Source organism: Montipora capricornis, chromosome 14 (genome assembly GCF_036669925.1).
Source record: "Montipora capricornis isolate CH-2021 chromosome 14, ASM3666992v2, whole genome shotgun sequence".
NCBI classification, from domain to species: domain Eukaryota; kingdom Metazoa; phylum Cnidaria; class Anthozoa; order Scleractinia; family Acroporidae; genus Montipora; species Montipora capricornis.
In genome coordinates this window covers 2510001-2520000 of record NC_090896.1, presented here as the reverse complement: position 1 = coordinate 2520000, position 10000 = coordinate 2510001, and the positions used below count along the sequence as shown (strand labels likewise).

Sequence of the window (10000 nt, the reverse complement as noted above, 5' to 3'; positions counted from 1 at the left end):
TGAATGAGATCAAAAGCTATTCACTAAAAGAAACTTTTAAAGAAATAAGTACATAAGTAAGTAAAACAAGGCGAAGAATACCCAGATCTTTATTTTTTAAACAATTTCTTTTTCCCATTGTATCCCAAGGGTTTAAATCGATTACTGGTGACTCAGAATGTTTACATAATGACCATGCTTAACTAAGAAAAAGGGTTAGAACAACAATGATTCAAAAGCACAATGAATGTTAAAATGCTCTGATAACATTATTTTGTATTCTTTTTAAAAGCTTTGATTCGTTGAGATCTTAGATACCGATTGATTGCACAAACACTGGAGTAAAAAGTCTTTTGCCAAGCTGAGTCTGATTGTGCCGGCGGGTGGATTCGATCCGATCAACTTGTGTCCACCCGTCGATCCAAGTCGACCCGTCTCTTCAAAAGTTGGTCCGTGTTCTGGGAAGTCGGTTTGCGAGGGTCTAAGAAAATTCAGCAAGAATGGCGAATAGGGAGAGTAGAAAATGCCGATCGACTCGAGTCGGGTTGTCGATTTGAGTCGACCCGAGTCAACCCTTCTCCGTTTAAGGCGGTTTGCGAGAGATTAGAGAATTAAAGACCATTAAACAAGAACGGGATAAGGGATGGTAGTAAAAGTCGATGAATCGACTCAGTCCGATCAACGCATGTGTGCGTGCGCATGTGTGCGTAGCAGACAAGACGCTTATTTCGAAGCTCTTCACTCTGATCAGTTTTCTTAGTTAAAACGTTGCTGAAACCTTCACCAAAATGGTAAAAGACACAGTCCAATCAAAATTTTTTTCTGCGTCTTTTTAAAAAATCTAAAATCCGTCTAGTATAAAGACGGGCGCAAGACGCATAACTATCCAGTTCAGTGCGTCTTCGAAGACGCACTAAAGTAGATACTTCGTCCAGACGCATAATGCGTCTTGTGCCCGTCTGTATACTAGACGGATTTGTTTAACACACGCAGAAAAAAAATGTTTGCCCAAGTTCGTCCCAGACGAATTATGCGTCTCTAGTATAAAAACGGCCATTTACAGAGCTGGAGCTCTTGTTAATAAGATGTATTTACATGTTCTCTTTGTATACCCTGGCGTCATATAACTTGTTGCTGAAGTAAACTTACCCGTCTAACCCAGTCTGTTCCGTATCTGGGACCAACTCACTGATCTTATCATAAACAGTGAAAACAACAACACCTTGCGAATAAAAAAAGAGAAAAATGAAACGACCAACAGAAGAATATAAAAACATCTGGCATTTGTAAAATATGTCTTCGCTTTTTAAACCTAGAGGAAGTTGTTTTGTCATGAAGTGTAGAACTTTATTCTATTTAGAAGGGCTTAATTTTGTTCAGATTTAAGCATCTTTAAAAAATTCAACGTAGCTAATAAACGAGGAATAAAAAGAAGCTATTAAATCCAGAAATTGCAATCAGGCTTGTGACATATCATGTATTGTGGCTTATTATTCAACACATTGTGACAATGTACACATATGGTCATAGCGCGCTCAATATTCGTCGTGAGTACTCAACAAAAATCCTGTGATATGCGTAATTTTGTGTCGCGGAGAAAATTGTAGTTCTAGCTTTTTTTTCCTAATAAACATTGAAAATTGTGCTTTGTCATCAATGTGTTGAATAATAAAACAATTATCCTGCTCAATCTTGCGGAATATCGCCTGATTTTTAGCCAACTCGGCCTACGCCCTCGTCGGCTAAGTATCTGGCGATATTCCGCGCGATTTCGCCGGATGATTGTTAAATATCATCCACTTTAATTCCTTTGTCTTAGTCCTCTAAACTTCTCTTTTATGTTGAATTTTAATATACCGAAAGTGTCATATAAAAAATCCATGCCGCGATTTCTTTTTTAATCTATGTGGAATTTAATGGTACTTTAAAACACAATTATGTAACCACGGAACGTCATTGCATTCTGGGTGGTGCGTTTGAGACACCAGGTAAAAGTCATTTTGTAGCCATATTTTTCATCACTGAGGAGAATAGTTGGCGTAGTGATGAGAGCAGGGTTGGCACGTGGTTGAGAGAAGTGATACCGCAGTGGTCTTCGCAGGGATGGCGTAGTATTGGCAGCTGAGTTGAGGCAACGAGGAGACTTGTGGTCAAAGGTACGCAACAGTTGCGCCCACAATGTTGCAAGATGTTGCGTTGAAAGTTGCGAGCGTTTGGCCAGGCCTTTATTCCATACTGGATAATGCCAAAAGATACAAATTTATCTTAACTTGAGAAACAACACTTGCAGTTTTGGCGTAGTAAAATCCTCCCCGCCCTCCCCCATTGTCGTGCCTAAGGAAAAAAAAGAAGCCCCAATGGCCCCCCCCCCCCCCCCCCCCCCCTTTTGTATAAAAGGAAATACTTCAAACAAGATTAAATAATGTTCTTTTCTTTACCTTTCCCTCTCAGAACTTCCGAAGGTAACGTAATACCCGCCCCCAATCTTCCTCGGGTGAAAAAAATGGTGTCTCCGTTACTGAAAAACACAATGGATGCGCTTCTCTGTGTGTTCGACAGCTACCTTTTGGTGATCTTGATTGCTTAAAAAAAAATCAGAGGAAATTTTCATTTAGGGAGGGTACCTTTGTCAAGTTCATAACTGGAGCTAGGTTTTACCGCAATGCTTTTTTTGGGCCTTCTTTAATGCATGACATTTGCACTGATTTAATTGTATGGAGACACGCATGGGGGGACACTTTCGACCGTTTGTCAATAGGATTTTTTATCTCAAACAGATTCCAAATGATTGCTTGGCTCAGAGGAATAATAAATCAATTAAAATGTAAATGGGTACCTGGAAATGAAATTGTGGTAATGTTACTTTCAATTTAAACAAAAGTAATCATTTATTTAATGTAGCCTCTAAACCAGTTTCAACCACTTTGAAGAGACAATCTCTTTAAGTAAGATTGGCCTACACACTGTAATCACGTAACAGCAATGTTAATGGTCCCATAGTGAAAAACCGATTATTGCTGAACAAAATGAGATAATTTATTGTGACGTAATAAGTTACCTTGGCCCCGGGAAAGCCTCGCAAAAATACCCTATATTTGGCTTTAGTTTGGTCATATCTCAAAAAAACACAAACTCGGTGGACCTCCATATTTTATCCGCTGGCAAAGTGACTCAGACAGGCCTAGATGAAACTTTTTTTGCAAAATTAAGAAAACATTCTGTAACTTCAGAATCAGAAGCCTCCCTTACAGGGGCTAGGTTCAACGCAATTTTAGGCAATTTCAGCATTGGTCCAAAATGGTCATAGAATTAACTAAAATAACAAAATAACGGCTCAAAACTATAGAAGAACTCCAAACAAAACACACGGAAAGCGAAGAAGGGACAAGGATGGACAAAAACTGGGGTGGATTTAAATGGGATTGCATTTGGGGTAAATTTTGACAAAACGTCGGCCCACCTTTTTCAAATTTAATATCAGTTTATATCAAAATGTCATTGTAAAACAGCTTGGAAAAATCATTCTCAGTTGTTATGTGGCCGTGATTTTGCAAATGGAAAGACTCTTGCTCTGCCAATTTTGTTTGGACGTTTCAGAGCTTCATAACTAACAAAATTAAACAAAAAAATTACCTAAAAACAGGCGTGAAACTAGCCCCTTTAAAAAATCACTGAGTGTAAGGTGGCTCTGAATCCGCCTGAAAACAGGATTTTTTTGACACTGCAGAAAGTTTTCCCCATCCCTTGGCCCTTCTGATCACTTTTTCAGCAAGTTTAAAAATGGCGGGTCACCAATGTTTGTTTTTGAGATATGCTGCAACCTGAACGACAAAATAAAGAGTGTTTAGTACAGGTGCCTTGTCTCGTTGCCACGGTGACTTACACGTCACAATAAGTGTACCGCATCTTTATTCCGCAATAATTGGGGTTTCGTATTAGGGTTACCATACCATTGCTAATACGTGATACAGCGTCATAGCTGGCCAAACTTTCTGGAATAAAACTTGTTACGTGAATGCTTTTGAAAACAACTGGCTGTGAGCCAACTTCAAACCACTCACAATCTCAAGAGCTTCTATAAATGAATAATGTTCTGGTGATATAAAATAAGCGAAAAAAAAAAAAAAAAAAGGAAAAAAAAAGCCCCTAATGATTATTTTTGGCTCGGTTTTTGACAATGATATGTCCCCCCTGGTCAGATTCCCCCCTGAAAGATTTTGGTCGGTTTGCTTCAGGTTTTCTCTTAGCCCTGTACAAGCTTCGTGTAATTCAACATTTTGTTTAAAAACAACATGCATGGCCTCAAAATAGTTTTGTCACTTGTATTGGTACATTTACCCCACCAAAGGTTTCTTAAGAAATGATGTGACTTTCGTTTGTTTTTCCTTCAAATGAATTCCTTGGGCGTACTTGACGGCGATGTTTTTGCCATGCTTGGCTCCACTAGCAGAATTTACCTTCCCTCTTCCACCCTTAAGTTCTCTAGAAACCGTGTTTCCGGCAATCCTAACAGCAACCTGTCGATATCAAGACAGAAGTTATCTACTGAATGTAAAGTTATCTGCTAACAAACCTTCTTTTTGTTATCAATGGGTTATAAACTTTCGGGGGTTATGGGTTAAAAGTTTTAATTATTAGTGGGTCGATGGGTCATTATTAAGAATTATTTATGTGTAAAGCAGTTGTTTATGTAATATATAAAATATGCATGGGCGGCAGATCTGTATCACATTTTTAAACTCAAGACCAAGCCGACAATTTGTAAATGTGATATAGATCTGCCGCTCATTGGATATTGTCTATGACTTATTATAATTAAAAGTCAGCATTTAAGTGTTAATGCACACTAGGTATTTTTTGTGATTCGAATTCGGGACATTTTAACAGGGAAAACCGAAAGAAACTTACATATATGAAGAGAAGTCTGTATCAGATATACAGATATTGATTAGTAAAACATTTCTTTTGTTTTCACATCATGAATTATTAATGAATTTTCTGATGTTTCTTACAAAATAGACCACTTCCAATATATTAAAATTCAGTCTAAAAAAAGACACCATCTCGAGGCTATGGGGAATAAATATAAGGATTTGTTTGAGTTTATTCCCCAGAGCCCAGAGATGATGCCTTCTGTTTTGGAATGAATTTTAATATATGAAATTGTCTATTAGCCAGTGTCAAAAATATAATAATACTCTTAGTTTGTCCCTCAAAAAGTTTTACGTAAGCGTTGTTTGTTGGAACAAGATAAAATAAAAACAATGCTTATGCAAAATTTTGAAGCGACAAACAAAGAGTATTATGGTATTTTGGTACTAGCTAGTTCATGTTGTTTAAGATTTGAAGCTTTGTAATCTGTCTACTTTTTGGCCTTTTATTCTATGTCATATCTTTCGGCAGTTTCCGACGCTTTAATTCAGTAATCTCAGTCGTTCGTTTGTTGGAGTGGATCCATGCTAGGTCTTGTTACTAAGGAGATATAATTCAGCTTCTTTTCGACCTCCCTGCTTTTCCTTTTTTTTTTTTCCTCCTCCTTAATCATTCTAGTTGTTGCATCTTTGATGTGGCAAAAATAAAATGAACAAAACGAATAAACAAAAAACCAATGGATCAAGAAGAAAAAAGTATTTGTTTTTCTTACGTTCAAAGAGCCCTTCTCTGTAGCATTAAGAGCCTTTATCTTCTCGATGGCGTTTTTCAACTGCACAAAAAATGTATATATGTGTAAGATCAACTCCACCGGTAAACAGGCGTTTGGACTTTTATTTATTTCCTTAGAACCATCGGGACCAAAAAAAATAACGAGGTAGCGTGTAGCGTAGTTGCTTCGATTTAATTTGCTCCGCTAGACAAACACATGTATATCTCAGTATAAGCAACTATGAAAAAAAAAACCCAAAAATCACGCGACTGACGTGGCGGGAAGTAGTAACAGGGCACCCAGTCGCAACAATATCTATAAAAAATTAAAATGCATGACTGTAAGAGATGTACAAAACACGACCTTTGGAAATGCATACGCATTTCTAGGTGTTCAAGCAGTTGTTACACTTCCCTTGGCTTTTGAAAGTCAAGACAACTAATCACTTATTCTGCCGTTACAACCTATCGTTATCTGCAATTTTTTCGAGAAATTTCCCTAGGTGTTAAAGGATTCAACCGGGGCAACATTTAATTTTCCAAAATTCACTTACAATTCGATACAGAGTTGTATCGATATTCGGACTGGTCGATGGAGTGGAAAATCCATTGCTGGTGCTTATTCCTTCAGTTCCAGATGTTGTCAACGATGTTGCTGTTGATGGTACTAACTTCGATGTTAGTGTTGCTACACTTACACCGGAAGTAGTTGTCGTTAAAGCCTCTGAATCAGTGATTGCTACTGTCGCTGACGTAAGCGACAGAGTTGTATTGATATTCAGACTGGTCGATGGAGTGGAAAATCCATTGCTGGTGCTTATTCCTTCAGTTCCAGATGTTGTCAACGATGTTGCTGTTGATGGTACTAACTTCGATGTTAGTGTTGCTACACTTACACCGGAAGTAGTTGTCGTTAAAGCCTCTGAATCAGTGATTGCTACTGTCGCTGACGTAAGCGACAGAGTTGTATTGATATTCGGACTGGTCGATGGAGTGGAAAATCCATTGCTGGTGCTTATTCCTTCAGTTCCAGTCACTGATGTTGTCGACGATGTTGCTGTTGATGGTACTAACATCGATGTTGGTTTTGCTACGCTTACAACGGAAGTAGTTGTCGATAAAGCCTCTGAATCAGTGTTTGCTACTGTCGCTGACGTAAGCGACAGAGTTGTATTGATATTCGGACTGGTCGATGGAGTGGAAAATCCATTGCTGGTGCTTATTCCTTCAGTTCCAGTCACTGATGTTGTCGACGATGTTGCTGTTGATGGTACTAACATCGATGTTAGTGTTGCTACACTTACACCGGAAGTAGTTGTCGTTAAAGCCTCTGAATCAGTGATTGCTACTGTCGCTGACGTAAGCGACAGAGTTGTATTGATATTCAGACTGGTCGATGGAGTGGAAAATCCATTGCTGGTGCTTATTCCTTCAGTTCCAGATGTTGTCGACGATGTTGCTGTTGATGGTACTAACATCGATGTTGGTGTTGCTACGCTTACACCGGAAGTAGTTGTCGTTAAAGCCTCTGAATCAGTGATTGCTACTGTCGCTGACGTAAGCGACAGAGTTGTATTGATATTCGGACTGGTCGATGGAGTGGAAAATCCATTGCTGGTGCTTATTCCTTCAGTTCCAGTCACTGATGTTGTCGACGATGTTGCTGTTGATGGTACTAACATCGATGTTGGTGTTGCTACGCTTACACCGGAAGTAGTTGTCGTTAAAGCCTCTGAATCAGTGATTGCTACTGTCGCTGACGTAAGCGACAGAGTTGTATTGATATTCGGACTGGTCGATGGAGTGGAAAATCCATTGCTGGTGCTTATTCCTTCAGTTCCAGTCACTGATGTTGTCGACGATGTTGCTGTTGATGGTACTAACATCGATGTTAGTGTTGCTACACTTACACCGGAAGTAGTTGTCGTTAAAGCCTCTGAATCAGTGATTGCTACTGTCGCTGACGTAAGCGACAGAGTTGTATTGATATTCGGACTGGTCGATGGAGTGGAAAATCCATTGCTGGTGCTTATTCCTTCAGTTCCAGATGTTGTCAACGATGTTGCTGTTGATGGTACTAACATCGATGTTGGTGTGATTCTGGTTATGGTTTCCCTGGTCTGAGTGACTGATCTAGTTCCTGATGACGTCGTTATATCTAAAAGTATTTCATCACAAAACTAAATTATTTTCTGTTTAGCTACTCATTTCATTCATTAAAACCACTAACATATTTCCTTAGGTAAACCCAACCATCAATTTTTCTAATGACTCGCATGCACCAGTAAAAAGACCCGCTGGATTTTATTCAGTTGATTAATTAACGTAGCTTGCATGCACGGTGCATGATTTGACGAGCGTTCAATTCATACACCGTCTGCACGCAGGCTAATAAAACGCCGCGGCGTGATTTTGGTTAACGGCAATTTTTCAACGACTGCGCCACTTTCACACGAGTAATTTAATTCAGAGACAACATTAGAAACAAAACAAACTTCCTTTTTCGTAGAATGTTCACACTATGTTTGGACGACGAGGATAAATTGAACGAATGGTTGACTTCGATGCAGTTTAGCGTTGTATTCAGAATATTATGATTTCTCGTTGTTTCGATGAGATGAATGTGGCATTTTTTTAGAACGGCTTTTGAAGGGAAAATGTTCAAGTTAAAAAAATTAACGCCGGGTATATATCTTCACAGACTATTTGCTCCACGATTGCTAAAATTGACAGAGATGAAAGACGAATATCAAACAAGCATCTTTTAATTTTTTTTCTTGTTGAGCTTTATTTCTGGATTTGCACTTAAATGAAAAAGAGTATGAAGGTCTTATTTGTCTGCTCCTCGTTTCTTCTTGTTTTTCAAATACGATTTTGGTGTAAATCCCTTATATAATCTTCTTTCCCCGAAGTCTTAATGTTAACCCTTTTTATGCCTGAAATCAAAATACATGTATAGACAAATGCGCTTGCTCTACCAAAAACAACAACAACAACAACAATAACAACGTACCCTGTATTAATATTTTAAACTTGTCCTAATCTTTTGTGACCATCAATTTTTGTGCGACCCTGTTGAACCTTCCATGCTGTTGTCCATTCCACAAAAGTTTTTGAAGGTTCATCTTGGGTTTTGTTCGAGTCCAAAACAATCTTTTTTTTTTTTACTGTTTCCAAGTATTAGTGAAAAATATATTTCGAGAGTATCTATACTAAGTTCTAAGGAGAATGAAATACACTTGTCCCGTGTCTGTCAGCTCTTCTTGTGCAGCAAGTGATACGCTTCCCAGCTGTTAAAAAGCTCTCCCCTCACGAGATTAGTCTTTAGTGACTTAAGTCTGTGTTTGATGTAGGCAAGAGAGGAACTAAAGGATGAGGGAATGAAACACATCCCCCGCCATGTCCCATGATAGTTTTTTTCAATCTATTTTAAGCTTCGCGCCATGCTGTGAAAATGATTTTTGTCTCGAAATTTTAATGACACTATTACAATAGACCATATATTGGACTGGAACTAGCTTGCGATGGAGGCTAATGCGGGGGAATATATTAAAAAGTATTTGTATTTGAAAAGATTGCCCCCATTTAGCCTCCATTGCAAGCTAGTTCCAGTCCAATACTGAGAATACGAATATGGTCTATTAACCAATCTGGCCTCGTTTGTTCAAAGGTGGATAACGCTATCCACCGGATAAATCACTATCCAGTGGATAAAAACTTGCGAAACCAATTGAGTTATCCAGTGGATAGTGATTTATCCAGTGGATAGCGCTATCCACCCTTCGAACAACTGGGGCCAGGTGTCTTCCCTAAAATACATCAATCTAGCTTGAAAAATAATATCATTGAAGGGGCCCATGTATGGTGGATGTGTTCTGCCCCCTCATCCTGTCTTGTTGTAGGATAAAGGGAACCATTACCCTGTTCACAGATGTAATGGTTGACTTGATCACCTCTCTTTGTTTTGACTTTGTGGCCGCCATCATTGATATCGATGAATTCTTTCAGGAGCAAAGAAAGCTCTTCGAATCTTAGAGAAAGCTCTCCGGAGCTCAAAGGAAGCTTTTCAAAGCTCAGAGGGCTTCCCGGAGATCAAAGAAAGCACTTCGGAGCCGAAAAATGAAAGCTCGGAGAAAGAACGCTACTTGGTGTTCAAAGAATTTAGTTCTTCGGAGGCCACCCTAGCGAGCCCAGAGTTTAGAGAACACCTTTCTGAGTTTAATTATGGATCCGTGAAAGAAACTTCATTTCCCAAACAGGGGCAATGTTTGAAAGTCACATATGATAGAAAATTCCCCTTTTTAAAGACCCAAAGTGATAATCAAGGTGATTTAGCCTTAAATGGCACATTTTGGTTTACTGTTAGAACTTCCTATGG

The 10000-nt window shown here is 38.8% G+C and overlaps 2 protein-coding genes and 1 long non-coding RNA gene across 5 annotated transcripts in view; 1 reads left to right on the top strand and 2 right to left on the bottom strand.

Annotated features, from left to right (window-relative positions):
• LOC138033255 (uncharacterized) overlaps positions 1–3885 on the bottom strand; it is a 4856-nt gene extending 971 nt beyond the window's left edge. The window contains exons 1-3 of the mRNA XM_068881024.1: positions 3863–3885; positions 2418–2497; positions 1129–1201 (exon numbers count right to left, since the gene is read on the bottom strand). Coding sequence (XP_068737125.1) covers positions 1129–1201; positions 2418–2497; positions 3863–3885 — 176 coding nt within the window. The remainder of the gene's footprint in view (positions 1–1128; positions 1202–2417; positions 2498–3862) is intronic.
• LOC138033223 (kynureninase-like) overlaps positions 1–10000 on the top strand; it is a 70141-nt gene that overhangs the window by 33607 nt on the left and 26534 nt on the right. The window lies entirely within an intron of this gene.
• Positions 4430–6572, bottom strand: LOC138033235 (uncharacterized). Its single transcript, XR_011128598.1, has 3 exons — positions 6177–6572; positions 5624–5683; positions 4430–4496 (listed from the first exon to the last, which is right to left on the bottom strand). It is a non-coding gene; the product is annotated as an uncharacterized lncRNA (long non-coding RNA).